The 27,644-nt window shown below is 44.0% G+C and overlaps 1 protein-coding gene across 23 annotated transcripts in view; it reads left to right on the top strand.

Annotated features, from left to right (window-relative positions):
* The first annotated feature begins 11,022 nt into the window (after window positions 1–11,022).
* The window catches only part of CACNA1B (calcium voltage-gated channel subunit alpha1 B), a 260,207-nt gene continuing 243,585 nt past the window's right edge, over window positions 11,023–27,644 (top strand). For 22 of the 23 annotated variants that reach the window (XR_001464423.4, XM_015279262.4, XM_015279261.4 and 19 more), the window contains exons 1-3: window positions 11,023–11,709; window positions 14,110–14,215; window positions 20,617–20,756. Coding sequence is in view for 22 of the 23 variants with exons in the window: in XM_015279262.4 (XP_015134748.3) it covers window positions 11,450–11,709; window positions 14,110–14,215; window positions 20,617–20,756 (506 nt within the window). In the remaining variant the exon portion in view is untranslated. The remainder of the gene's footprint in view (window positions 11,710–14,109; window positions 14,216–20,616; window positions 20,757–27,644) is intronic. The other variant, NM_204293.2, reaches the window with a different exon arrangement.

The raw sequence follows: 27,644 nt of genomic DNA on the forward strand, positions 1-27,644 counted from the left end.
ACACAGGACTTAATTAAGAAGATGGCTTTATTCACGTTCCCGGAGCAAGACCCCCCAGGTCAGAGATGTTGAATGTTTGGTGGGTTGTGGTCCTGCACAGGCTGTGGTCTGTAGGCCTTATTTAAATGTTATTGTTGTGTCTTCAGTGGATAATGGAAGGGGAAGGAGGTGAAGGAGGAAACAAGGATGCAGTCTGATGGCCCTCTGGCTTTAGGAGATGCTGCTCAGTGTTGTGGAGACGTTTGGGTTTACACTGTGGCCCAGAAGCCCCATCCATGGTGTCTGCAGGTTTCCTGCAGGGACAGCATCACATCTCCTCCCTCTGAGCAAAGAGAGGTTTTGTGGGGTGCTGAGAGGGGATAAAGAGGGTACAGCAGAAGAATGTAGTGCTTCTGTTGGGAAGGATGAGCTCTCCTGCTCCTGTGCCACTAGCAGAGCAAAATGAGCCTGATGTTTATTTCTCAGTGAAGTGAGAAATGCAGCCGTGCCTGAGAATTAATCCTTTATTAAACTGACTGAAATAGGAATGGCAAAGACTTACTTCAGCAGAGAGAAATATTCTAAACAATGTATGGAGCTGCTTTGTTGCTGCCTACCGTTGGATGGTTTAGATTCAAGAAAACAACCAACCCATCCCCACCATGCCCTCTGACCGTGTCCCACAGTGCCACATCTCCATGGTTTTTAAGCACCTCCAGGGGCAGTGACTCCTGGATGCTTTGGAGCTGCTCCTACAGTCTCATCTGCCCATACCAGAGGTACTGCCAACCACAATGGGTTCAAACTCTCAGTGAACCAAGTCCTGCTCCCATAGTAGTTCCAGTTGCTCTTACCTCTTTTCCAGCCAAAAAGAGACACATCTTCACCATGATCGTGATGACCCTTCTTGGCCATCAGAATGCCTCTGGTTCTGGTGGTACGGCTGTGAGCCCTTGGGCAAATGGCCCCAAGGAGGGGCAGGGTTTCCAATGACCCAATTCACCAGCATCCATGAATGTTTCTGTCCCACCCCAGCGATGATCCCTCTGACTTTCATATTCCAGGAGATGATAGCAAATGGATACTGAATCCTCATTCATTGGCAGAGCGGCGCATCCCTCCCCTGAATGCTTTGAGCTGTAATTACTGTGTTTAACTTGTAGAGATGCCAGTACTGAAAAAGCTGGCTGTACATCTGTATTTTGCCATGGATTAGCTTGAATGGTGGACACTATCATTAAGCAGGAACATGGGGACTAGCCTCTTCCCTGCACCAGGGAAGAAAGCCCTTGTGTTGCTGTGTTCATGGAATGATGCAGAGCTGGGAAGGGGGCAGTCCCTGCTGCATCCAGCCTAAAGGTCCTGGGTTAAATAAGGAGTGGGAAGAAACATTTGATCTGATGATCACACGGGCTCTTTAGATGTTAAGGGGAACATCAAATAGCTGGACATGAAAGGCAGGCAGCTCGTGCTGGATGGCCCTGCCTCCACCCAGCCTGCCTCAGCAGGGCACTGAGCACCAGTGCCTCCTTAGTTTTGCAGACTTCTTTCTCCAGAAAATATCCAAGTTCACAAAGCAGATTGAGATGGGGTGGCTTCCAATAAGAGCAGGGCTATGGGGTTTGGATTTCTTATTTTTTCTGTTTTCTCCAAGTAATGAAAGATTTTGTTATTTTAAGGTACTTTCTCTGATTCCAGAAAACTAAGTGAAGGCACAGGAGTGTTTTCTTGCAAGGAGCAAAAAGGCTGTGTACTCAAATCAAACTTTCTCAAGCACATCTGACATCCCTTTGGATTCCCACAGGTTTGTTCAATAGCATTAATTTTTCAGTTTTGCAGAGAATTTGAACAACAATCATGAAGAAAGGTGTAGAGCTCCATGTGAGTCAACCAGTGACCTCCCAGGGAAGGAGGCAACCAGCAGGCCTTGAGCTGCCATGGTCACCTCTGGCCTTGTGTGCTTGGGGACGGGCCATCACCCTTCTGCTTGTTTTCCAGAAGCCTCCAATAGGATTAGTACATGTGAGGAGCTGCCTGTTGACTTCAGGGCCCCTCTTTTGACCAGTGGATTTTGCTTTCTGCCAAAACTCAGGCAAGAAAATTGGCTTGCTGCCTTAAATCTGCCTTATTTTCTCATCTTTTCTTTTGGCAACTCTGTGCTTTTTTTGCAGCACTACCCACTGAAAAGCTTGATCAGCTTTGCTACAATTAGTCTCGTTTGTGGGTCAGTCTGTGCAGTTCAGGCACATGCAGCTGTATACAGTGAGGTTTTGAAATATGAACTCTTCAGACATCTGACTTTCCTTGCAATGAATGTTTGGTTGTGGCATGTGCTCTGTTTGCTGATTGAAATTATTTTCTCTGTAATAGAAGCTCTCAGTATCTCTTCTAATGTAAGGAGGAATAATTAAGTCCTCCTGGTAACGCAAATAAATAATGTCATTGGAGGATCTTGAGTGCATCATAAATCATCAGAGCTTTGTTCCTGAGATGCCACATCCTTGTGTCCTGATGCTGAATGATTACAATGGGGTTTTATCACACGTAATGCACTGATCACCTGCTGGCCCTTAATGCCATCTGTAATGTCACTGCCTGAAGAGTTCAGTGTTGCTGTGGTGTCACTGATTCCTGGCTGCAACCTGTGAGGTTTTAATGACCCCATTTTTAGCAGCAATGAAACATCTCAGGGTTTTTAGCTTTCTTCTCCAAATAGCCCCATGGTGGAGAGAAGCACTACCATGCTCAATCTGTGCTGAGGTGGTGGTACCCAGTCCTGGCAGTCGTAGTGCACTTATATAGTTATTATTTTGAATATATGTATCTGTGCATATTAATAGCAATTTTGAGTCTTTTGGGAATTCATGCTTAGTGTCCTACCAGCTATATGGGAAGAGGTGGATGCTAAAGAAAGGGGCTCTCATAAGGGCTACTGGGGTAAGCGTTGTGATAGCACAAGGGAAAATGGTTTCTAACTGAAAGAGGGGAGATTTAGACTGGATATAAGGAAGAAGTTTTTTACACTCAGGGCAGTGAGGCACTGCACGGGTTGTCCTGAGAGACGGTGGTGACCCATCCCTGCAGACAGCCAAGGTCAGGTTGGATGGGGCTCTGAGCACTGATGGAGCTGTGGGTGTCCCACTGCACTGCAGGGGGTGGGACCAGATGGCCTTTAAGTGTCCCTTCCAACTCAAACAATACTATGATTCTAAGGATTTTGGAGAAAGGTTCCATTTCTGTGCTATCCACTCAATGGGAAGGAGCTGTTGGGTTCTGAGCTGTTTCTATTATTTAATTCCTTGAGACATGGCCTGTGGGCTCCCACTTTGAGTTAGGCCTTCTCAGAAGGCTTTCTAGGTTGGAGCAAGCAGTGGTGCCTCTGTTATGCATTATCCCAATGATGAGAGCATTGAGAATTCTTCCCATAGGAAGTGCCTCATCTGTGAAGCTTGTTGGTTGCAAGTGTGTGTGTGTGGTTTATTCACTCAGCATTGCAAAGGCTTGGATAGTTTCAGGCATACCCAGGGGGGATGTTCAGGTGGGAACTTAAAGACTTCTGCTCCCCTCTTCCAAAGGAGAATCTCTCTTGAGCAAAGCACTGGAGACTTATTGCTGCTCAGAAAACCTGCAGGTTTTTCTATACGAATGCTAACAGCTTCCCTCTGCTGACACAGCCTGGCTTGTTTAGTCTGGCCCTTCTGCGGAGTCTGGCATGTGAGCATGGAAAGGAGCTGTTCTGCACTGCAGGAGCACACATCTGACATGTGGGCTTGCTTTTTGTATTGCCCTACCCTGGAAAGAAGGAAGATTTCTAGGGTCATGGTGCAGATGATGGACCTGCCTGCTAGTATGAGAGCCCCAGCTTCCCTGAGTTCTGTGACAGAGGAGAAAGAGCTTGTGGGTGAGCAGTGGGTGCTCTACTCCCACCTTCTCCTACCACCTGTGGTAGTAGCATAGCACTGCTGTGGCTGCCCAAAATTCATCACCAGTTGTGTGCTAGTGATGCAGCCAGGGCTTTCTAGAGATGCTCCCAATGCCCAGCAGTGCTGACTGACCCATATTGAGTGGGTGATGGCAAACCTTCCCCAGCAATTCCCCTTGCAAATCATCACCGCCTTGATTGCATTAGTCAGACACCTACTGCATTTCTAAAGCCACACTGCTGCATGCCAGTGGGTCTTCCTGGTGTCCTCTGTTGCTCCTGAACTCCACGAGCACAAGAGCCATGGGGCTCAGAGCCTGTGCAGCCACTTCTAGGCTCATGGTAGGCACAACCCTGATAGCTCAGCATTTCTCTGGCCAGAGGTGCAGCAGTTCTTTCCTTCTCTTTTACAGGGAACAGTCCCAGTGGGGCTGCTCTGCCACCTGGGCGAGGAGCCAATGACCTGAGTGATTCTGCAGCCTCGTAACCCAAATGTTTTTCCACCAGTGAAGAGAGGAAGCAGGGGGCTGCTTCAATTAATGCTGTGCAGTGGGGATAAGTGATGCATTTAAAGGATTAACTCTTCCTTTTCCTTCGCCTATCCTCTCTTTAGCATGACAGCCAACAGAGAGTGTGATAGAGCAATCTCTATCTTGTATGTGACCACAAGAGATTAATTAAACAGTAAGCCCTAATTACCGAGGCTAAGGCTGACCGACTTACCGTGCCTTGTAAAATAGCTGAATACTTAATTTACGCTCCAGTGTGGACATAACTTTCACCATTAGCTGAATAAACAACGAGCACCCAAGCTAAGCGGACCGCTTCCCTAATAGATGCACCATTATAAATGGAGCTCTCCGTTGGTGTGGGCTCACTGGGGCTGCCTCCCAGCTACAAAGGGTTTTCGTGGGAAGGGGGAGCTGCTTTGCAGTGCGCCAACCTGCCCTAAGCCTGGGGGATTCCCTCTCTGTCAGTACTCTTCAGCTTTCAGGCTGCTTATCAAAGCCGTCATCATTTGCATTTCACTGCAGGTTTGGGGGGAGAAAAAAAGGGAAGATACCGAAAGGCATAAAACAAAACCAAGCCCCAACTCCCAGTGCAATGCGGTGGAAGTAGGGCACATAGCTCCTTTTCTCTTTATTTTTTTTCTCCCTTTCAATATCTGCCATAATAACAGTAATAGATTCTGAGAAGTGCAAGTTAATCTGTAGCTCCAGAGCTTTTTATTGTGTTTCTCCCTTTTTGTGCGTGTTAACCTTTCAAATCTTAGAAGGCTGTGGAGTGTGCATTGCTATTTTAATTCCTATTATTCTTGCTTGCTGCCTGCTTCTCAACTGGGTCCTAGATAGAGTAAGTACATGCACCCATTAACCCATATGTCTCATTCAGCCCTTCTCCAAACCTTGGGTCTGTCTCTTAAATTTGTGTTATGTGTATTGTAAGTCCCAGGTGAGCTTAAAGCTTCAGTGCACTGCAAAGGAGGAGAGAGCATCTCAATACCACACAGAGAGAACTGAAACAGGAAAAAAGTAAGCAAAGGACCTCTTGTGGTAATGATCTTTAATATGTCCATGTGCCCAGGGTCATTGAGAGAGCTCAAATTAAACCTTGGTGGGCCCTACATCTGGTGGCTTTGGCTCAGCCCTTTGCCAGCAGACTGCAGTGCTCACTGTGTGTTGGCCAAAGCAGCTCCTGCAGCTGCTGGGATTTGGGGAATGGGGAGAACTTATTTCTGCACCAGCTTTAAACCCCTGCCTGCACACCTGGCATGTATCTGCAATCTCTTAGTCAAAGCCCAAATTTTTTAAGACATCCTCTGTTCACCTCTTTACGTGCTTTGTCTTTATTTTGTGCCATATGAACTGAAGGCCCCATATAGGAAATTAATCCTTGTTTTTTTTCTTTGTCATCTGACTGTGTTACTAAAAACCTGTTTCATTTCCTAGGTTAGAAGGCCTTAAAACCACATTGAATCCAGAAGACAAAGAATGAGCTGATGAAAGGATTCGAAGACATCTCCAGGAGCACCGTTGCAAGAGGATGGGATGTGTGAGGTCAGTGCCACTAAACCGGCCCAGGCTTCACATGGCTTTCCTAAGTCTGTACCAAAGGATGAGGATGGATTTCCACTTAACTGCAGCTGCAGCACTGTAGATATTGCCACTACTCCACACTGCTTCATTCACCTGCAGTGATGCCTCCTGGGAGATAAGCTTGCTCACATAGCTGTTTCCAGCTCTTCCAGAGCAAAGGCTCTATTTTTTTTTTTTTTTTTCAGTAGAAGAAAACACTGAAGAGGTATCTGCTCTCCCCACGTGCCCTTCCTCAGACACATTCCACGTGCAGTTGCATAATTAAGGATGTTGTACATGCAAATGGCAAATTTTTGCAGACGTTAGCTGCAGAAACACCCACTGAAGCTGCAGGTAGCCAAAAACTATACCGTCATCTTCCTTGCTTTTAGAATGCAGACTGTCACCACAACTGCCACCCTGCAACTTGGGGAGAAGATGAATTTGTGGTGTGTTACTCTCAAGGTCTTCAGAACTTGAGAAGACCTCGGTAGTCTGAGCCCTCCTTCACTTTGTCTTCACACAGAACACGGAGCCATTTCCCTGTGTGTTCCACATTCCTTTATCCATCTTTACTCTCTGTGCCTGAATATCTTCTCTTGCCCCATCATGGGCAAGAGGTGGTGCCCCATCAGCACCACCTTTTCATCCTTGACCAATCTGTATTAAATATGGACGATTAAATTAATCTGGCAAACTGTGATTACTTTTGCAGTGTGATTTGACATGTGCGTGTTGTACTGGGAGTTTGATAGCAGGCATCTGTGTGGGGCAAGTACACATTGCTGGTTTCACGTGGGAAGAAGCCTGGGAGCGAGCTGCCTTCAACTTGCATTGACCTCTGGGTAAGCAACTGTTGAATTCCCTTCAGTATAAACCTCTGACTTTCCATTGCCAACCCATCTAGCTCATAATCAGGGCCAGAAGAGTCAAGGTGCTCAATCAGTTTTTGTGATGCTGCTCACTCTCAAGTTTCAAGAGCGATGTTCACCCAGAACTGAGCCTATACATTACTTTATTTTTGTCTGAAGTCAGATTTGAAAAGTCGTTTTGACATCTGGATATACTGAGAGGCATCTAGGCAGAAGAGCCTAAGCATAGGACAGATCTGAATCTTAATGAGAATTAGAGCTTAATCATTTTGGTAGCACAGACAGACACATGCTGAAAGACAGGTTGACTCACCAAATTCCCCTCTCTGGTGACCAAGTTCTCAGCTGAATTGAAGTCCGTGGAAGAGGAGGTGTGAGCTTGCAGCCTTTCCCTGCTGGCTGGTCAGTCTTTGAGATCAGTGGTGTAGGAATGATCTTGTCAGTGTTGGAGGGAACTGAAGTATGAAGCCTGATGTAAAACATAATTAGCACTTTCTGCTCATCATCTTGTTGAGGTCCCTCTGCTGTGAGCACTTGGATGCATGTGAGCATGTTGCTTTACTGTTCTGAGGAGGAAGCACTGCCCTGCTGTTGCTGGGGCTCAGATATGGTACGGTAATGTCAGAGGCAGCTCTGGTATTCAGTACCCACAATCCCAACTCAAACTCCCAGCGATCAGGTCAGGGTCTCTCTTAATCTACATTGGTACAACAGCTGATGGTGATGGGTCCCAGTGACTCAGGGCACTGTTTGTATTACATGCAATACCAGGATCGTGACATGTGCATGAGAGGAGCTGTGTCTTCATGAGTCTTCTCTTTCCTGTTGATACCTGTTTCGTCTTTGTATTGCTGACAAAAGTTAACAGAGCATCTTTCCCACTGCCCTCCCCTCTCTGTCTTTTTCATAATGCCATTTGGCATTTTCTGGCATTCTTGAGCACAACCTTTAACAGTTTTCTCTACCTGCATCACAGCAGGATCTTCCTTTAGCACAGCTGGAGCAAATTGCATGCATGCGAGTGAGGAGAGAAGTCAGTGGCCAGGAACAGCTCTGTAAGCTGTTTTTCTCGGCCCAGAGATTCAGACCTTCTTATGGAACAGAAGACAACGTGCAGCTTGTGTTGTTTATTTATTTATTTACTTTGTGGTAATACTGTGCTCTTGGAAGTTGCTCTATCTGGTGATAACCTTGGCCCAGAGCTCCAGTACGTATAGGGTTAAAGTGTCTGCCGTGTTCCTCAACCTTGGGAATTTCAGAGAGGTGGATCCAGACTGTTCTGGGAGTCCCAGTCAGCTGCATCACCAGGGCAAATAGTCATGTGCCTCAACATTTCTGATGTGCCAAGGTCCTAGATGTCACACCACTGTCTCTGCCTGGTCTCAGCAAGGCAGCTCTGCCTTCCCAGATGGAAGCACTGCTCCAGTCAGCCCATTACCTGCCTCAGGATTGGTCTTCTGGATGGAGGTGAAAGTCCAGGGAGGTGCTTGGTTGCCTGGCAAAGCAGCTCAGAGAGGAGGACAGCTCATTGCTGAAGCTGAGGCAGCTGAGGGCAGTATGATTTTCTCACCTTTGTCTTTAGGTCTTACTAGGAGGGGTTACTCATTACCGAATCCATTTTTAGAATTTACCATGAAATTGCTCTTTGCCCTCCTGTAGTGATAGACCATAGATGTCTGACCTGTCTTAGTGCCCTGATTTCTTTGGTTGTCTCTTAACTCCCTGCTCTGTTTGTAATCATAAAAAAGCCCAACTAAATCCTGATGCTTCCCTTTCTAAAGCTTAAACAATCCCTGCAATTGCAACCTCTTTCTTGTGTTTAAGGATTTCAGAGCTTAAGATCTGTGTGATCTTCCTTATGGTGTGGGGGGGGAAAAAAAACAACACAAAACAAATCCTGAGCATGCAGACAGAGAGAAGGGCAAGCGGTGATGTAAGAGAACAACACCACCCCATACTGCACCATACTGCTGTCACAAACACTGCCCTGTTTGCTGACTTCCCTGCAGTGCTGTGCTGGGGAGTTGGTGGCTTGTGGGCTCTGGGAGGAGCGAAGAAGACGCAGGAGTCCATGTTTTACCTGATTCTCAATGCCATTTGATGTGAAAGGCTGTGTTATTTCCTTTGTGTTTGTTTGTTTCGGTTTGTTTTTATTTTTGGACTTTTCAGAGCTTTGTTCCCCAGCCTTCGTCTTGTTGGATGCAGGCACGAAGATTTTTGTAAGCTAATATATTTAATTTTCCGGATGCTGATTTCTATCAGTAGAGGTGAGGGATTATTGAAAATGGCATTTCTCCTTCCAGTGCTTACTGACAGAAAGAGCCAGCTTTTCCCCCCACTGAATAGCATAAGACCATGGGATGTTAGATTCAGTGACCAGAAGCTGAGAAGGAAAAATTTAGACAAAATAAATCAGCTGAGGGGGAATGTGCTCTTCAGATGAGAATCTAAATTCATTATAGAAAAACTGCAGTGAGGGTGAAAATGATATTTTTAGGGAAAACTAAAGGGAAAGAGCACCTCCCACTCTTCTCAGCCCATGAGCTGTGCGCTCCCTGCACCCTCCTCCTGCCTTGGTAAAAATGATGACGTGGCTTCTGGTGCGTCCACTTGTGGGCATCAGCTTCAGCATGATGCTTAACAGATGACAATTTACATGAGGAAATGTATATTAATCTGTACCTAGGATGGTTTTGGGTGTCATGGGGATCCTGAGCTGGTGGGTGCCAGAGCAACTTGGTGGTAGCTGAAGAGTGAGGCCTTGTTTCCCAAAGACTTAATCTTCCTTCTCCAGGCAAAGCTTTTACCGATGACTGCAGCATATCCAATTCAATCTGCAGATTAAGCAGAGATGGGACTGGGGGGCGTGTCCTGATTTATGTTCTTCAGCCCCATAGCCTCTCAAAAACGTGGAAAGGTAAACTGCAGCCTCACTGATCTCTGTGCACAGGGCTTCAGGTGGCTTTGACCAACCCTCAAGGCAGCAAGAAATGCTGTGCCTTCCTCCTTTGCTGCTTCCTTCTACAGCTCCTTGAGTTAATGTTGCTACTAGCTGCCTCCAAAGGGTATCTTCTGGACACGTTGCAACGTGAGAAAGCCCTTCAGATGCCGAAGTCCTCTGTAAGAAACTGGTTTCATTTGGAGAGTTGCCCTTTTGGGTGTTGCCAGCCCTTATTTGAGAAAACCCTCTTGATGTCTCCTGAAGTCAGCAGATGTTGTTGCTACAGTCTTGCCTAGTTGGTGGGTTGGTTTTGAACTGAGACAGCTTGGATGACTAAGGCAAAAAACACATAAGCGGCAGAATCCAAGGTTTCCTTATTGGGAGGAAGTGAAAATGTCCCCTTGTTGAAAGTCCTCACTTCTCTGGAGGGCCCCTTTCAAAGGCGAATAGTTTTTATTGTTGGCTTAGCCTAAATGTGGAAGAATGGTACCCTTATCAGTTACTGCAGTGACTGGTGGTGTGAGAGCTTCAGGAACAAGGAGTGAGCTTTCTGACTTGGGGTGGATGGGAGCAGTAGAGGGTGTTGGAATAAACAGGATTAAATGATTTCATCTATAAACACGGAATTAAAAGTATCCAGTGCTTTACAAGAGTCACACAAACCAAGGGGAAACAAAGTTGTCCAGGGTGCAGCTGTCCAGTTTAAGCCAGCCTGTGCACGCAGCTTTGCACCATGTTATCCCTGTGTCTTGTGCTCGCAGCCCCCTTCCATCCTGCAGGGGCCGGATGGGTCAGGCTCTCAAAAGAGCCTTTGCAACCCCAGCACCCCATTTCTCTAAACCTTCCCTGGGGATCTTAATGGTAGGGGGGTCTGGAGCCCCATTGCCCTGCAGCTTCTATGGGTACAGGAGCTGGGCAGCGCACATCTGGGCAGAGGCGCGCAGGCGCGGGGGCAGCCTCGCCTGTCCCCCAACCCCTCCGCCCGGACTCCCGGGTTGGGGCTTTGCGCGGCCGCGGAGCCGTTCGTGGGGCGGGGGGCGCTCGGATCCTCCTCCCCGCCACCCCCCCTCTGCCCCGGGGAGTGGCCGCGGTTCCACCGTATTTAGCGGGGTTGGGAGGTAGCGGCCGGGCCGGGTCGGCTCCTTCCTTCCCTCCCCGCCTCCCGGTGCCGGTGACTGGAGCGGGCGGAGCCGCGGCGACCGATTGGCTCCGGGCATCACATGCGGCGGGGCCGGGCAGGGCCGGGCCGGGCTGGGCTGGGCTGGGCACGGCGGAGCGCCCCGGCGGTGGGCACGGCAGCAGCGCAGCCCCTTCCCAGCCCAGAACCCCGTCGGTCGCCGCGGAAGAGACCGCGTCAGCCCCGCGGCTTCGGCCATGAGGTCGGGGCGGAGAGGCGGCACCTGTGCGGGGAGGTGAGCGGAGCATCGGCACCTTCCTTCTACCCGGGCAGTCCCAGCGGCGAGCGAAGAGGAAGGGCGGAGGAAGGGAAGGGAATTTTTATTAATATTTTTTAAAGAATCTAGCTATATATTTTGGTGTGATCAATCCCGACCCCGCAACAGAAGCCCCCGGAGGGAGAAGTGCTGCGCGCTGTGATGCGTCTTCCTCTCGTCTCGGCTGCCAGATTGGATTGTAGCACCCGGCTCCGTGCGCTGAAAGAATGGCTCGGTTCGGGGATGATCTACCAACACGCTATGGAGGTGGAGGGCCGGCCGGGGCTGGAAGAGGGAGCAGCCGGCAAGGTGGCCCCCAAGCCGGCCAAAGGATGTATAAGCAGTCGATGGCTCAGAGGGCCCGGACTATGGCTCTCTACAACCCCATCCCTGTCAAACAGAACTGCTTCACAGTCAACAGATCCCTCTTCATCTTCAGTGAAGATAATGTTATACGGAAATATGCCAAGAGAATAACAGAATGGCCATATCCTTTCAGGGAGGCTGTGTGGGCATGGTGGGGAAGCTGGGGAGGGGGGAGACATGGGGAATGAGACCCCTCTAGTCAGCTGAGTGTGAGTGTCTGCTGCTAATATAGATGTGCATGTGTGATCCAGTGTGTGCAATGGGTGTGTGCGACATAGATCCTTGTGTCTGACATAATGTACGGCTGTGTAGCTTGGTATCACAGAAAAATGCTTCTGTGGGAGCATCAGAGTGTGCTTTTGACTGTGCCAGGGGTGTCAGGTATACATGCATTCCAGTGTGTATTTAGGTGCGAGATATACAGTTGCATAGATTTGTATTTCTACAATTTAAATGAAATGCTAATGGATTTGTGAGATTTCTGCTAATGAATCCTGATTCATATTTCCATCTTAGAGACTTACAACTCTTATTTCTAACTCTGAATAGAAGAATAAATGTAATATAAAAATGGTGACACCTTAGCATTAAACTGCATTGATAGGAGAGACATTGATAGCTAAGGTTCCTTGTGAAATCCCACTAACACAACCACTGCAGCTATTTTTTCAGTACCTTATGTCCTGAATCCATTGGAACCATCAGGACTCTTATCACTTTGAATTAAATACCTAGTCTAAGCTTAGGCTGTTCTAAAAACAAAAACAAAACAAACCAACCAACCAACTAACCAAAAAAAAAAAAAAAAAAAAAAAAAAAAAAAGCAAAGCTTTGTGAGAGAGGAAGGCAGTAAGTGGAGAGAAAGCTCATCTGTTGTATTGTGAAAGGGGCAGATGCTTTCTGTCTCAGAACCAGCTTCCAGGCCGAGTGAGCTGCAGATATCTTCCTTAGAAGGAGGCTTTGCCTGTAATGATACACACAGCGGGGTTGTAAGCTGTGAGAAAAGGGAAGTAGGCTCTTCTTCCAAGATTAACTGAGGTTACCAGGGAGTAGATGTAGTGCGTGCGTGTGTGTACGTGCGTGTGTGTACAGGAGTGCATTACACTGGCGATCTCAAGGGAACTGGTTGTTTTCTTTTCATTTGAACACACACCAATTAATTGTGAGCTAACATCAGGAAGGCCTTCTCCCAGCCTCCTAGCAACACTTTCAATTGCCATGGAGGCCGGCTCCCCTTTAGTATTCCCAAGCTGTCATTTCCAAAGAGGCTAACATGAAAAAATACACCAGTGGAGTGAATGCACTTTCTTTCCTCCTGAATACACACGCATATTGATCTCTCCATCTGAATTATAAAACCACAGGCATTGCTGTACTTCCTTATCCATTTCTGCTCCCTGCATTCAAGTCTGAATAAACAAGCTCCAAAGCCCCAGTGGCAGCCAAAGCATCGCATTTCCTGCACGGCTAGATACGTTCTATCCCTCTCTAGGCTCTTGGGCTACTGCTCTTTTAGCGTTCAGTGTGGGGAGAGGGCCCACGGCGCTGCGGAGCCAGCCGGCTCAACAGAGCCACCAGCAGGTCCCCACGCCCGAGATGCGCGGCCGGGTCCTGGCCGAGCTGCGGCCCAGGAGGGCGGGGGCAGACAGGGCAGGCGCTGTCCGTGGTGCTGAGTGACGGAGCCACCCGTGGTGCCGAACGGCGTTATCCGCGGTGCCGAACGGGCGCTGTCCACGGTGCTGAAATGACACGACCCAACATTCTAATGCACATCTCCCGCGGCGTGGTACGGAGCTGTCCGCGGTGCTGAGCGGAGCTGTCCGCCGTGCTGGGGTAACGTTGCCTCCCGCGACGCGGCTCCGCCCTAGGAGCGCCGAGTATCGCAACGGCTCAGAGCTAGAATGAAGGCATGAGACGAGGGGCTACCCTGTGTTGGGTAGCCTTCTTTCCTTTAAGATCTCTTCCCTCTTGCATCACGATAGAGCACTGACTATTTTGTTCTCCCCAGGAGCAGGTGTTGCAATCTAGAAGTAATTCATGTTTTGGACCTGAGTAGACACTCTAAATCGAACTTACCTAGTCCATCACTTGTTTACACGATGTGAGCAAGTTAAATGATGGCAAATTTCTGAATAACAATTCAGCAGATGACATACAGCTGTATTATCTATTTTGTTGCAGTTTGGGTCATCAATCTCATTCAAAAATGATAAAAATATAGCTTTCTGTTTGTTTTTTTTTTTTACTTTTCATTTTTTTCCTTTCTTCATCCTTGTTTCACTTCACCTTGAGTGATTTTGTGTAAGTCACTAACTTTCACAAAAAAGAGATCTAGTTTGTTTGCTGTTCTTCCAAAGATACCCCCAAAAGAACTGAGGAAGTCTAGGAGACCAAATGTCTCCAAAAGAGATAACAGATCTTTGAGCATTCAAGTAATGTAATTGCTTTAGGTAGAACTGAGTTTAATTGTGGTTCTTCTTGTACTGTCTTGTTTCTTTTTCCTTTAACTTCTGGTTCCCACTCCATTTGAATACATGATTTTAGCTACAATCATAGCCAATTGTATTGTGCTGGCTCTGGAACAACATTTGCCGGATGGAGACAAGACACCTATGTCAGAGAGATTGGTGAGTTCTATTCATTTATTTAGATTTTTTTTCTTCTAGTCTAATACAAAGAGCAATCAGCCACCCAATGTTGTGGGTGCTTGTATCTATTTTGAAGATCCATATGTAAACAAATAGAAATTGAACTGACAATCAGAACAAATAAGATACTGACAACAAAAAGAACTCCTGATTCTATAAGTACAAGAATGCTTCATCACGCTAGCCAATCCTGTGCAATTTCAAGAAAAGTGAGGGACTTTACAGCATAACAGAAGAGCAGCAAACTTATGTTGTATGTAGACCAAGACAGGAAGGGCCTGCTCAGATTTATGTGTAGAACCAAATGAACATCTTTGATATTTTCAGAGGAAGTGTTAGAACAGAATAACCTTTAGGCCTGTGAGTCTTTCAGCTTTCTTCCAGCTACAGCTGTATATTATGGACCATACAAAGCAAACTTTGGATTTAGAATATTACATTCCCCTGCCAAAAAGGAAACCAACTTACAGAGGAAAATAATTTACCAGCAGGCTTTATGGTAATGAGCTCAATTACCTTATTTCAGAAGGAAATATAAGAATAGCTTCAAAATCATTCCTTCACTTATCATCGCTGTAGGAAAAAAATGGATAATACTTGGTCTGATTTTTTTTTCTCCTGCTGTTAATGATCTGGAATATATTTCATGTCTAAATTCATTAGTCTTGGTGTATGTTCAAAGGATTAATAAATATGTATTTCCATGTGTTTTACATGTAGATATTAAAATATTGTAACAGTGATAATATTATCCTTCTTATCAAATGCTTGAACCTCTGAAAGCTGCTTGCTACAGTTTCTAAGTCTGGTCCATAACAGTGGGCAACTTTCACAATTTCAGTCTTTAAAACAGAAGAAAACAGAAAACAGAAAAAAAAAAGTGTATAAATGATAGATCTAGAAAGAATTTCAGGCTCAGCTGGTTGATACTGCCTATTTGGAAATGCATTTGCTGATGCTGACTGCCTACTTACATTGCATACTGGTCACTTTTTATGTTAATTATTATTACTGTGTTGGCCTAGATTATCTCCAGAGTTCCCTTCCAACTCCTGTGATTCTGTGATTTCTAGTTAAGATGTAAGGATGAAAAAAATGAAAAATGTGTTGAACTTTTTGCATTAGAAGGCAATGTGTTTTTGTCTGTTTGGGAATCTGATAGAAAGGCAAATCTGGGTTTGTGAGCAAAGCACAGATTTAGGATGATGATTGAGCTGGGAAAATTCCAGAGTTCCATACATGGTTCTTAAACATATACAGTAATGAAGGGGAAATTGTTTTGTGAATATTCTGGCTTGGTAAGCTTATGCTGATTTGTTATTTTATTCAGGAGGTGATATGGTTAGCACGTTGTTTCTATGTTGCACTGTATCCCCAGACTTACAAATGGATCCTGGATGGTATTTACTGCTTCTTTCCTCCATTGCATTAGTTCTGTTTTTCAATGCCCTGTGCTTCTATGCACTCTTTTGTTTCTGCCCATATCATGACTTTGCGGGGCACTGGCATTAACAGCAGTGTAAAATAACTGAAGGAATTAAATGCATAGTACCCAACTTGTTGGTTCTGCCTTGGAGATGAAGGAAGAATTAACCTTCAATTTTTGTCCCAAACAATGCTGTTCAGCGTTGTATTTTAACCATATATTCTGAGGCCATCTTAACAACAGCACATCTGTAACTGCAGTATAAAAGAGTTTAGCATAGAATAACAGTGATGATCTTTACAAGTCATGGTATTTTCTATTTTCAAGATGTTCTTTAAAAATTAAGCATTGTGAATAAGAACTATCTTCTGGTTTTCAAAGTGAAGCCTAATTAGAATGCGCCTGTTGCTCCCACAAACTGTGAGTAGTTTCACTGAAAATGTTACAATTCTCTGTTAAAACAGAGTGGCCAAACTATCCCATATATTTTCAGGTTTTTTTTTTTTTTTTTTTTTTTTTTTTAGCCAAATTATAAGTCCACGTATAACACCAGGTGCTTTATTACTATCTTTGGCAGGAATAGAAATGGCCTCTTTTGGCTAATGATTTATGGCTATAAATTCCTTTCTCCTGGGTTCATTAAAACTCCAGCCTGGACTGCAGACTCACTGCTGAAGAGTTAATCAGATGTTAAGGATGAGATGTAAGTCATCAGCCTTTTAAACTGTGAGATGTGGGACAGTTTTTGAAGGAAAACAAAATCTGCTCAGATACTTTGTACCACAGATAGAAAGACAAGGAATCTTAAGATCGTCTGTTGAAGATGAGAAAAAGATGAAGGAAGAATCCTTGCAAATATTTTCATTATTTTTGTCTTCTGATCAAGATTTTCCTCAATGTATCTCCCCAGGGACCCAAGATATGATCCTGCAGTGCAATCTAAATTTGCTTTCCATGCTCATGTTACTTGACAAGCAAGGTTAATTGAGTACATGGGAAGAGCAAGTGATATATCAGTATATGCAATATTTGAAGAGTTGGAATGGCTGAGTTATAAGTAATCTTTTTTGGTTCATATTCAGCATGTAGTTTGTAGTGCAGAAAAGCTGTTGATGCCTATTTTGTCTCAGGGCTTGGTTAATTTCTAGCTCTTTTTGACTGGAGTTTCTGCACAACTGAGGTTTATATGGAAGCATATAATCTTGTTGTTCTATCAAATTAGAATGGGAGAGACTAGTCTGCTAATAAAATCCAGGAAAATTGTAACCAATGTTTGGAGACTTTGTCAAAATCTGATTGTTTGGGCAGAAATGTACCTTGTGTCTGTCACTGTAAAAAAAGTTACTTGACACTAGAATGGGAGTCAAAATGAAGGCTCTGAAAATACATCAGTCTGGTGGTTAAAGCAGTTAAAAGTGAGCTGGAATCTTGCCTGCAAGTTCTTGTTTTTCAAACAAGAAATAAGTTCACGATCCCACTGGAAGGGGAATGCTCTACTCCCTAGGTTCTTGCCTATGCTGATCTGAGAGCCTGGCATTCTTTGGCTGCTGGAAGTTTTTGCTTCAAATCAGTAATTATCCACTGGAGCAGGAATGCTGCGTGCTTACTGCTCTCCATCTCAGCTGAATGCCTTATTCAATAGGTTGTAGAAGCAGTCTCTCCCTGTTCCAATAAATATTGCATTGTTTATACACTTTGGAGCAATGCCAGGATAAAATATGCTGAGGGAATTGCACTGAGTGGCCCAGAGCCTGATGGTGAGAGCTCCAGATGTGGGAAGGTGAGCTTCAAATCGAAGCCTGAATGACCTTGCAGGTAGATGCCTCGGCCATTGTGCTCTTGGCTGTCCAGCCTGTGGTGTGCTTGTGCTCTCTCCATTGTCCTGCTAATTTCTCATTTTTATTTTTTTTTCATGTGAAGCTTCTGTAGACCATGAATTTTCTCAGCCTGACAGAGACAATATCTGAACTTACAAGATAAAAAATTTATTTTCTGCTCAGCTCTGGTGGACAGCCTGCTTGAAGACATCAATGGGTCTGTAGGATGCGTGTCACTGTAGAGCTCCTAGTGTTTGGCTGGTTTTGATGTGAGGATGGAACACAATTGTTTTCTCAGATATTCAGCATGACAGATCCTTCACTTGCCTAATGGATTTAATTCTTTAACCTATTCACTGGCACTTCATGCAGCCGTATACGAGCAGTTCATATTAAGCTTTGCATGAACAAAGGCTTACACACCCAAACCTATTAAGGCTGTCACATCCAAAGGCCAAGGAAAGACATTAGGAAATGGACTAGGAATAGTAATGACTTCCCAGACGCAGAAGTTGTTTCTGATCTGAAACATATTGATTAAATGTGTGTTTGGCCCAGACTCAAGCTTTGCTGTGTCCACAGCAAACAACCTGCTGGCACAGCTCTGGCTGCTGCCCAAATTCTCCACCCTCTTTCTAAGCATTCACATCAATACTTATCACCTCCTACTTCCCTAAACTAGAATTCAAGCAAGACCCCAGTACCCTATCCAAAGGGGGCTGCAGGATGCCCTGAAAGCAGGATTTTTGAGTTGACAGAAGGGCTGTTTCAGTGTTGCTCTGGGCATGTCACCCACTTCCTTGGCCTCCACATCCTTCCATCGCACACACTAATGCAAATCCTTTTTTTCAGCAGCAGCTCCTACTACCTAGTGGGGCATAACTTTTGTATTTAATCCTATCCTCGTTACTGACCTGATTCTTAGGCTAAATTAGTGTAAATTTAGACAGGCTTTAGAAAAGATCATCTTTCTCTCCCCTCGTGTTTCCTCAGGTACTCATTCTCAACATTGTTGTCAGTAGTTGTTTTTTGTTTTTGTTTTTCCTTTTTTTTTTTTTAAATAATAAATACCCAAGCCCATATGCGATCCTTCCTGATTTCTTAGATGTTGATAAGAACTTTTTTGACCCACTTCTTAAGAGCTCTATATACTCCTAGCTTTGGGAAAAAACGTATTCTATAAAACCCTCGAGTACCTGAACACTGGTCCTTTAAAGATGGGAGCTGTAACCACAAGACATCTGACCTAGATAGAGTGTATGACTAGTAGCAGAGTAGATGCAAAGCTTTCAGGAAGTGAAGATGTAATAAGCAGGGAGTGCATTTGGAGTGGGGGAATTTTAAAATTAATTTTATAATGTGGTAGAAAAGCTCTTTTTAGAGACCCACTAGTAGAGATGTGTTTTGGAAATGAAGGATGGCCTAGGGGGCCTTTGATTTGTAAAGATTTTAGGTGCTTGTTGATCTAGAAGGCGTGATGGGTCTGAAGAGCAGGCAGAGTAGGGTGGCTCTGTGATCACAAAGGAAAGTCAAGAGAGCAGTAAGGTAGATTCTCCTTAAGCCCGTTACGATAATTTTAGATCTCTCTTCCTTCTTGCTTGGCCACAGGGGAATAGGAGGGGGAGCTGTGAGATTAAGAAAGGTAGAAGGGACTAGAGATGCTGTAGGATGAAGGATATAGGGGTTTTGTGTCACTGAGATGTGTGTAGGGATGCAGGACCCTTCTTGGTAGGAAACAAAAGTTTAATTCAGCCGCTGATGGAAAAGCCTGTCTACATGTAGTTATTTCCAACAGCTTAGAGGTACCCTCAGGGATTAGTGCTTCATGATTGATTTTCTGAGTTGGGTATACATCAATGTGAAAAGTGTTTGAGGCTCTTTGGGAAGGGTATGCTATCATGTTGTTCTTCTGTAAGAGAAAAGCTGGCTTTCTGTAACAAGCATCATGCCTAAAGCATGGTCTGTGTGCCAGTGCTGGGTTGAAGAGAGTTGCTATGTTTGTAAAATAAATGCTTGTATCAAAACTGCTCCTTTCTTTGTTGTGGCCACAAAGACTTGACATTCATGTTCTTTCTGCACAAAATAAACTACTTTTTGACATTAGCAGAACTGCAGCGTATAAACAACTGTACCCAACAGCTCAACTCAGATCAGAATTATCAATGCTGCTGTAATAAGGATTCTCTAATTTATTAATTTGGTAGCTTGCTTCCTTTTAAGTAGGTCTGCCTCACTTCCAATACCTTTAGGTGAAATCATGGATCTAAGGCACATGTGAATATTGGATACAGGTGCTGAAGCTGCTTAATATGATCTTGGAATTGACACCTGGTGCTTTCACCTTTTACTTTGCTCTTGTTTCTTGATGACATTTCTTTTTCCAACTGTGAATGCTTCCTTTTAGAAATAAATTTCTTTAAACTCTTATCAATATAATACTGAGGAATCTGGTGCTAAAGATGGAAAGGAAGTTTAGTAAAGCTCTAAGCTTTGTCGCTTTATTGGGTTAGAGTATGAAGCTGTGAGTCCTTAGTTTCAATAGGGTCATGAGACAAAAATCTTTCTGCTTCCACCATTAACAGAAGGAAATTAGGTTTTGTCCCTGAATCAGGCACACAACAAAACAAAAATAGATGGATCTGAAGCTATGGAATGTGAAGCAGAAAGAGCGAAACAAGTGATGGAATAAATGATAAAAGACTTCCTGATGACGTTTGTAAGTTTGTTTTCCCCAGATTACTCTCATTTGTTTTTACAGTTCATCCAGGAAACAGAAACATCTTTTCTTCCATTTCAATAACTATAGAAATGTGATTTCACATTTAGATATATGCCTGGAGTAAGATTTTAGTATTAAAGTTCTTTCCAGGAATTTGAATAATCGTGGAAAGTGTGGGGTGAAACCACTGGAATAAAGGCAGATAGAATTTCTATGTAAAAAGCCAAATTTATCCTCAGAAGAATAATTCTGAAATCCTTCTCTGTGCTTAGTTTCAATACGCTTGAACCTTTTGGTTTCAACTCTGTCCAGAACTGAAAAGAATTGGAAGTTGGTGCGTGTATTTATTCTGTAACTGTTGAGGCAAATGGAGTCGCGTGGGTATCTTTTTGATGCTTCTGATTTTTATTCTTTGCAGGATGACACTGAGCCGTACTTTATTGGAATATTTTGTTTTGAAGCTGGTATAAAGATCATCGCTCTGGGGTTTGTTTTTCACAAGGGCTCTTATCTCCGAAATGGTTGGAACGTGATGGATTTTGTTGTGGTCCTCACAGGGTAAGTGACCTCCTCTTGCTCTAAGTTTAGGAGATAGTTTTGTTTTGATTTGCATTATTTTTAAACTATGGGTTAGAGTGGATGGTCATGGTGAAACATTGCTTTAAAACTGCATTTCTGACCTTACTGTCTTTAAATGATGATTATTGAGCTGAGTGAATTGCTTTCAAAGCATTTTTTGAACCAACTACAATGAGACTTTGGGGAGATTTATTTGTATATGTGCTGGCATGTATCTCGTCCAGATACTCACTGACATTTCTCAGGCTTTGCAGGTTCTAATTGCCACTAGGTACTTGAACCTGATTTAAATCTATCTCCTGACATTACAGGCTGACTTCAAAAGTCAGTGTAGAGTGAGCTAGCAAATTAAATGCATCCCATCTTTAGGGTATTATAACACTGAAATCAGTGAAGATTCTATAGGGATGAATTTAGTTTGCTGTTAAATGGTGTTGCTGAAAATAATTCAAGAAGGGTGCATGTCTCATAAGGTTGTAGTTGAAAATGTTATCTGTGGATTTTGTATCCTAATTGAAGAGACACCACTAATTTATTTCTCGGAAATGCTTATGTTTTCTTGTTACACATTGCAACAGTTTCTATGTTTATCTGGTGGATGCTGAAAATACAAATGTTAAGTAACTCCTGCTGTGTGCAGATTGTACTTCACTGTGAACATTAGGGTTTACAAAGGGGTCTGCGTGAGGTCCTGACCTTGCAGCCTTCATCTCGGAATCTCAGTTAGTTTTTCTCTGAGAAGAGTGAACACTGGTTCTTGTTACTAATATGCACTCATTTCACAAACCTTCCGGGTGTGATGAATATATATTCTTTGGTCTACTTTGTGGTGTACGGTAGGATGCTGGTAGGAGAATGCTGGCATACGTATACAGATATATTCATTGGGTGCATTAGCACTGTAATTCTATTTGTATTCAGTGTACCATGTGATACAGCAATTGAGAGGCCAAGGGGAGTTCTGTATGTATTGAGAGGAAGAAAATAAATATGCAGGACTCGATCCTCCTGCTGCTGGGGCTGGGTATTTAATCAATAGAAACTTCAGTGGAGCCACAAGGAGAATCAGATTTACATACTTAGAAGCACACAGGGTATCAGGATTAAAAAAAGAATTAACATAGATGCTACAATTATTTGCACCATTAGTATGTTCTGATTTCTAGTTTGCAATATGCCCTTCTGTGTGCTCAGAGAAACAAATGGAAAATCCAGCCAAGCCACCCAACCACCAAAACTAAGGCCCTGGTTCTGGGAAGAACTTGCTTTAATTTATCCCTCAGCAAAACACTCAAGTATGTGTTTGAGCTTGGCTGGCTCCAATGGGTTCTGTACTTCAGGTCCTACATAAAAGCTTTCCCAAATTAAAGCCATTTAACTGGACTTTACCTGATTATTTTATAAACACAGGCCAAGGATCAAAATACTTATAGCTAAAAAATGCCTAGCTGTGATTCAAACTCATATTGTTTTGCAATAGCATCTGAAACTGAGTGTGTGTGCCATGCTTGTGGAATCACAACTGAATGCTCAATGTATAGGCGTGACATGGGCATCCTTCTGATGCCAGTTTTATTGTGAGTGCTGTTTACAGTGCTGTTTGATCTTGGAGTATAATTGCAGAATATCGGCTTGATTAGACAGCTGTAATAAGGAACCCTGTTGCTATCTGCAAACATGCGTATTCTTTTGAAGTACAATCCTGTTAATGTCAAAGCTTCTGGTTTCCAATGGTGATGCTAGCTGGGCTGTATTGAAGCTGTCTTGTACATGGACTTCCCACCAGGCAGGCAGTGTGGGGAAGGCAATGTGTAAACCAATCAGCACTAAGCCCAAGGGTTAGCTCCAGTGAGAAATTCCACAGCCCTCTAATCCTGTAAACTGAGGGCTAGATTTAACAAGGCTCTTCAGCTTGTGACCCAGTGTTGCTGTTTGGCCTTACTGAAAGCACCAGGTGTGCTTGGTTAGGTCAATGCTTTTCTGAATCTGAGGCTGTATTTGCAAATCCACTAATGATGTGGAGGGACCCGCAGTAGAGAAATAAGATTGAATGATCTGCAGATTAACACAGGGTTAAATTAGTATTTTCTCTGCAGCCCGCTGTGTTTTGTACTGAATTTCCTAGATCCTTATGTTTTACCTCACTGCTGTGTTGCCATGGGTCTATGCTAGAAAGCAGACGCTCCTCTTCCTTAAGCTTCCATCAGTGGCCAGAAACCCTTTCAGCCACCCATTGCCTTCCCTGCAGGGCTAGCTGCTCCTCAAGGGGAAGTCTGAGGGTTTTACTGCAGATAGACAGCAGCTTGGTATTTCTGCTTTTAGACTTTGAAGGCAGGCTGCTGAGGAGGAACACTCATTGCTAACAGCCCCAGCTGTTTCTCCAGGGAGGTGGAAGCACAACTGGTGCTTTAATTTTCCTTTCTGTGGAAGGTGATTGCAGATCTGTAGGGGAAAAAAAAAACATGAAAATCAAGCCAGGTTCTGTAATTTATCAGAGAATAATAAAAAAGGACAGTGCTGAACTTGTGCTTTATGTATTCTTACAAATACAGTTATGTAGGACATCAGGTTTTGAAGTATCGTTTTACTACTCAGTATCAAAAGCTTTCCTTTGCCATATGTGCAGGATTTCTACTTGAAAATGTTACTTCATGTTTCACAGGCAGAGATCGATGTTCTGTTCCTAAGCTCAGCTTCACATTGATCTCCAATATTATAGAGGGATTTTGATTTCTTTTTTTTTTTTTTTCCCCATATAAACATGAAAGAACATGGAATGCATTTCATGATATCACACGCAGGGTTGTACACCTGCTAATCCTGTTGGGTGCACATTTTTAAGGTAGATAGCAAATGTCAGAAAACTTGATCTCATTTTCAGCTTTTAACTAAAATACCCGTGAAAGCAAAGAACATCTTTGCTTTCGTTGGCTGTTTCCATAGGAAGAAGGCCAGCCAGTGTCTGAGTGTGTTTTGGAGGAGGCTGTGGGGGAAGACTCTGCATTAATTGAACTTACCCTTATGTAAATGTTAAAGTGATCGTGCAGTAACCCTTCCCACACCTGCTTTTTTGACACACCCCTCCCCAGCTTTTGCTACTCAAAGCCTTCATATTGTTATTACTGATAAATATGGTTGGTTTTTTTTTGTGTTTATCTGCAGTGATGGACATCTTGTTTGTCAAAATCCAAGAGTGAAACTTGTTAATCAGAAAATAAATTGAGGTTCTGTTCTATGTGATCAGGATCAATATCCTATTGAGCTAAACTGGAGGCTAATAGATAGTGCCCCTAAAAAGCTTGGTTTGCTGTTCCAGAAAATACTCCCCTGGTTTCTTTTGACAGCAGAGCTGCAGTGTTTTTTCTCATTTTTTTTCCAAGAAAGCCTGTGAATCTGCTGTTAATAAAAGCCTGGGAAAATAAGAGACTGCTGCTTCCTGGAAGATTTTCTTCCCTCTATAATTTATTTTTATTTATTTCTTATGAACTCCTCCAGTTGTAGATGAGTATTGAGGAAATGTGCCCTACTGTGGTGTGCCTGTTGCTGTTGTGGAGACACATGCAATTTATTGCTCCTGTTCATTTTATTTTTCACGTTTTTATGGGCTTGCATTTGCTCCTGTGATCACATCACCCATTAGCAACTCTAAATCACCAAAAAAAGAAAAAAAAAAAAAAAAGCAAATGCCCAACTGGCCTGGGAGTATACAACCTTAATGCACTGTTCTTAAGGGAAGATCAGGAGAATTTATTTACTTTCTATTGCTGTTCTGGAAACAGAGCCCTCCCCACATTCATACCCCTAGGTTACATGAGTGGACCTATGAACCTGCATTCAGGACCTTCAGGGCTCAGATCTGTTCCTGTTGGAGTTAGTGGGAAGATAGGTCTCTTGGCTTTTAAACTGAGAGATATAAGGGGACTCTCCTCCTACGTGTTCTGGAGCCTGTTTATAATTTTGGCTTCATCAAATCTTGTGTAAAGGATTTCATGATTCAGCTACACACCACAAAGAGAGCTGAGGCTTATTCCTCTTCCTCACCAGCTACCTGAGATTTCCATTGGTATCTTCTAGATTTTGTGAGATCTGGGAAATAATTTATTCCTTTTTCTATGGTTTTATGAGTCTATCTTTTCCCCTATCAGAGACCTCGGCTACCTGACCTCCCTGGACATGAGAGCACCACTGACTTGTGCTGCTGTTCTGGTCCTTTCCTGGTTCCATTAGATCCTCTGGGAGGCAGTGACCACAACTGTGTGCAGTTTGTCCAACACTGAGTGGCTAATGACCAGTACAAATAAATGGAGCACTTAAAATCTCATGATCTGTCATTTATGAGCAGAGTTAATTTTTTTGGCTTTTAATCGGCCTGCACTGAACACTCTCGAAGAGTCCTTGTGTTGCCTTGAGCCAGCTGGATCAGCTGCCTGGATCTCTGGGTGGGACTGGCAGAGACAGCGTGTGCCAGGCCTGGAGCTGCCAAAAGATATGTACGAAGTACCCATGCAATTACTGATGTCTCAGGCAGTTGGGAACAAATTACAAAAGCTAGAATTATCTCGATTGTCTGGACGATAGGATGTGGTGATGCTAATAATCTGGAAGGTAACTCCTTTAATAACAAGGACCTGTTCATCCCTGATATTTGCTTTGCTAGTTACCAGGACCGTCTCCGTACGTGGGCAGTCTAAGATGCTATTTCTGGTGCAGTGCATGAGAAGCAGCAGCAGGCTTAGTTGCGGCAATGACTATCAAAGGGAGAAGCACAGGAACCATCAAGCCTGGTCTGTACAGTGGGCTGCAGAGATCTAATCTTCCAGCTTGAGGTAGATTGTACCCTTTAGACAAGATGTGAGGTGTAATGAAGCTGGGAAATAGTTTGAAAAGTGAGTGTCTGGTTGAGGGCTGGGATTCCTAAAGCTGTCAAACAACGTAGATGCCTGTAGTCTCTAACATTTATTCTCCATTCCTTTGAATTCAAAAGCTCTTAGAGTAGGATGACTGAATTATAGGGCCCTACGTGACTAGTGCTTGTGTACTGCCGAGAATGGTTGAATCCCCCCACCTCCGAATAGCCACAGAGGATAGTAATTTGAAAACCAAAATTAAAGTAGAATAAAAAAAAAAAAAAACCCTTGAAAGCACTTCCAGTTATGCTTAGACAGTATGCTCGGTGTTTTCTTTTTAAAGCTTTAGATCGAGACAGCTAGGGAATAAAGGAGGTGGGTGCAGGGAAATGCAGATATCTTTTTTTCTCCATGGAACTTTCGCTGTGTCTCTGCTGGAAAGCAAAGCTGAGCAGCAACAGGAGTTGGGAAAATGAATGTTTTAAGAGGGGCAAGCTTTATCTTGAGAAGTTATCTCATGGAAAATAAGTAAGACTTGTTATACAGTAGGGGTGGTGATGGGCCAAGTCTGATTGCTGTTAACATTATGCATGAGTCATGCTAAAAACAAAACCTCTACAGATTTTAATGGTGATGATCGCTGTTCTCTATTTATTTTATGCTCCAAAGATGGATGAATGCTTGTTGTCTCAGGAAAGCTCAGGGTACCTTCTGAAATTAAATGAAATAAAAATAGGATGAGGGAAAGGGAATTAACTTGTTTTCCTGGTTACAAAGTGTTAAGTGGAGATCTGACAGTCGTACTGGAGCAGTGATGGAGGGAGGCAGAGAAAACAAGTGGCTGGTAACTAAAAGAGGAGAGGGCATGTAATCCGTCAATATGGACCATAAACTTAAGGTTGTCCTCTCATCTGTTGCTTGACCATCTGGGCTCATGGGAAGCTGAAGCCACGCTGTGAAGCTTAAGAAGCAAAGGGCTGCAGATGGTCACAGACCCTCAGAGGAGCCACTGGTGGATCCAGCCCTTCCCTGGCAGAAGTTAGCCTTGAAGCAAGGCTCTGCTCTCCCTATTGCAGCACACTGAGCATTTCAGGTCAGAATATTTCTGAAGGACAAAGAAATAACGAGATCAACACACTCCTTTCTTACTTTATTAGAACTGAATTGAAGATATTGAATACCTGGTATGCTAACTGATAAGTGATGGGTACTGCACAATAAGCCAGGAAAATGAGGCACTGACAAACAGTTGTTTTCTGAGTGGAGAGAAAATGGGAGTGTTTCTTCAGTTTTCCATTTTGTGCTGATTTTTATGTTTTGTGCTTGTTTGTGTTCTTTCTCTGAAAGAGTGGTTGGGCGGTGGAACAGATGCCCAGGGGAAAGCGGTGGAGTTGCTGTCCCTGGAGGTGTTTCAAGAAAGGTAGAGATGTGGCACTGAGGGACATGGTCAGTGGGCATGGGTTGGAGATGGACTTCATGATCTAAGTGGTATTTTCCAACCTTAATGATTCCAGGATTCTATATGTCTCTCAAGTTTTTGGCCCATAAGGAGAGTGGTGCTGGACATGGCCTGAAGAGTGCTTGACCTGCAGGCCCTGAAGCTGAGCTGCTATCCAGCAAAAATGGCCATAGCACATGAAAGGGAGGCGTGCTTCCTCATCACAGCCAGGGATTCATCAAAGCCAGCCAGGATAATTAGTACAGAGTCCAGACAGTGGTTTTAGCTTTTTATGGCTCTTGAAAGGAGGAAGGTGGCAGGGAAATATTGCCTCTTCTGAGCGGACCAGATGTACCATGCACAGGCAATTACAGAGACTGCAGGTGTGGAGAGAGGACTTTGGGCCTTGTGATCTGCTCCTAATCTCTGATCCTGCCCTGGCAGAGTGGGTATCCGTTTAACTGTTTGCTGTTCTCTATCAATGGAAAGAATTGCTTATCTAGCTACTGGGTTTAAATGTTAGGGGTTTGAAAACGAAAAACAATGAATAAAAATGCAGCTCTGAAGTGCACTAATGTTAAT

The sequence above is a fragment of the Gallus gallus genome, chromosome 17 (assembly GCF_016699485.2).
Source record: "Gallus gallus isolate bGalGal1 chromosome 17, bGalGal1.mat.broiler.GRCg7b, whole genome shotgun sequence".
Taxonomy (NCBI): Eukaryota; Metazoa; Chordata; class Aves; order Galliformes; family Phasianidae; genus Gallus; species Gallus gallus.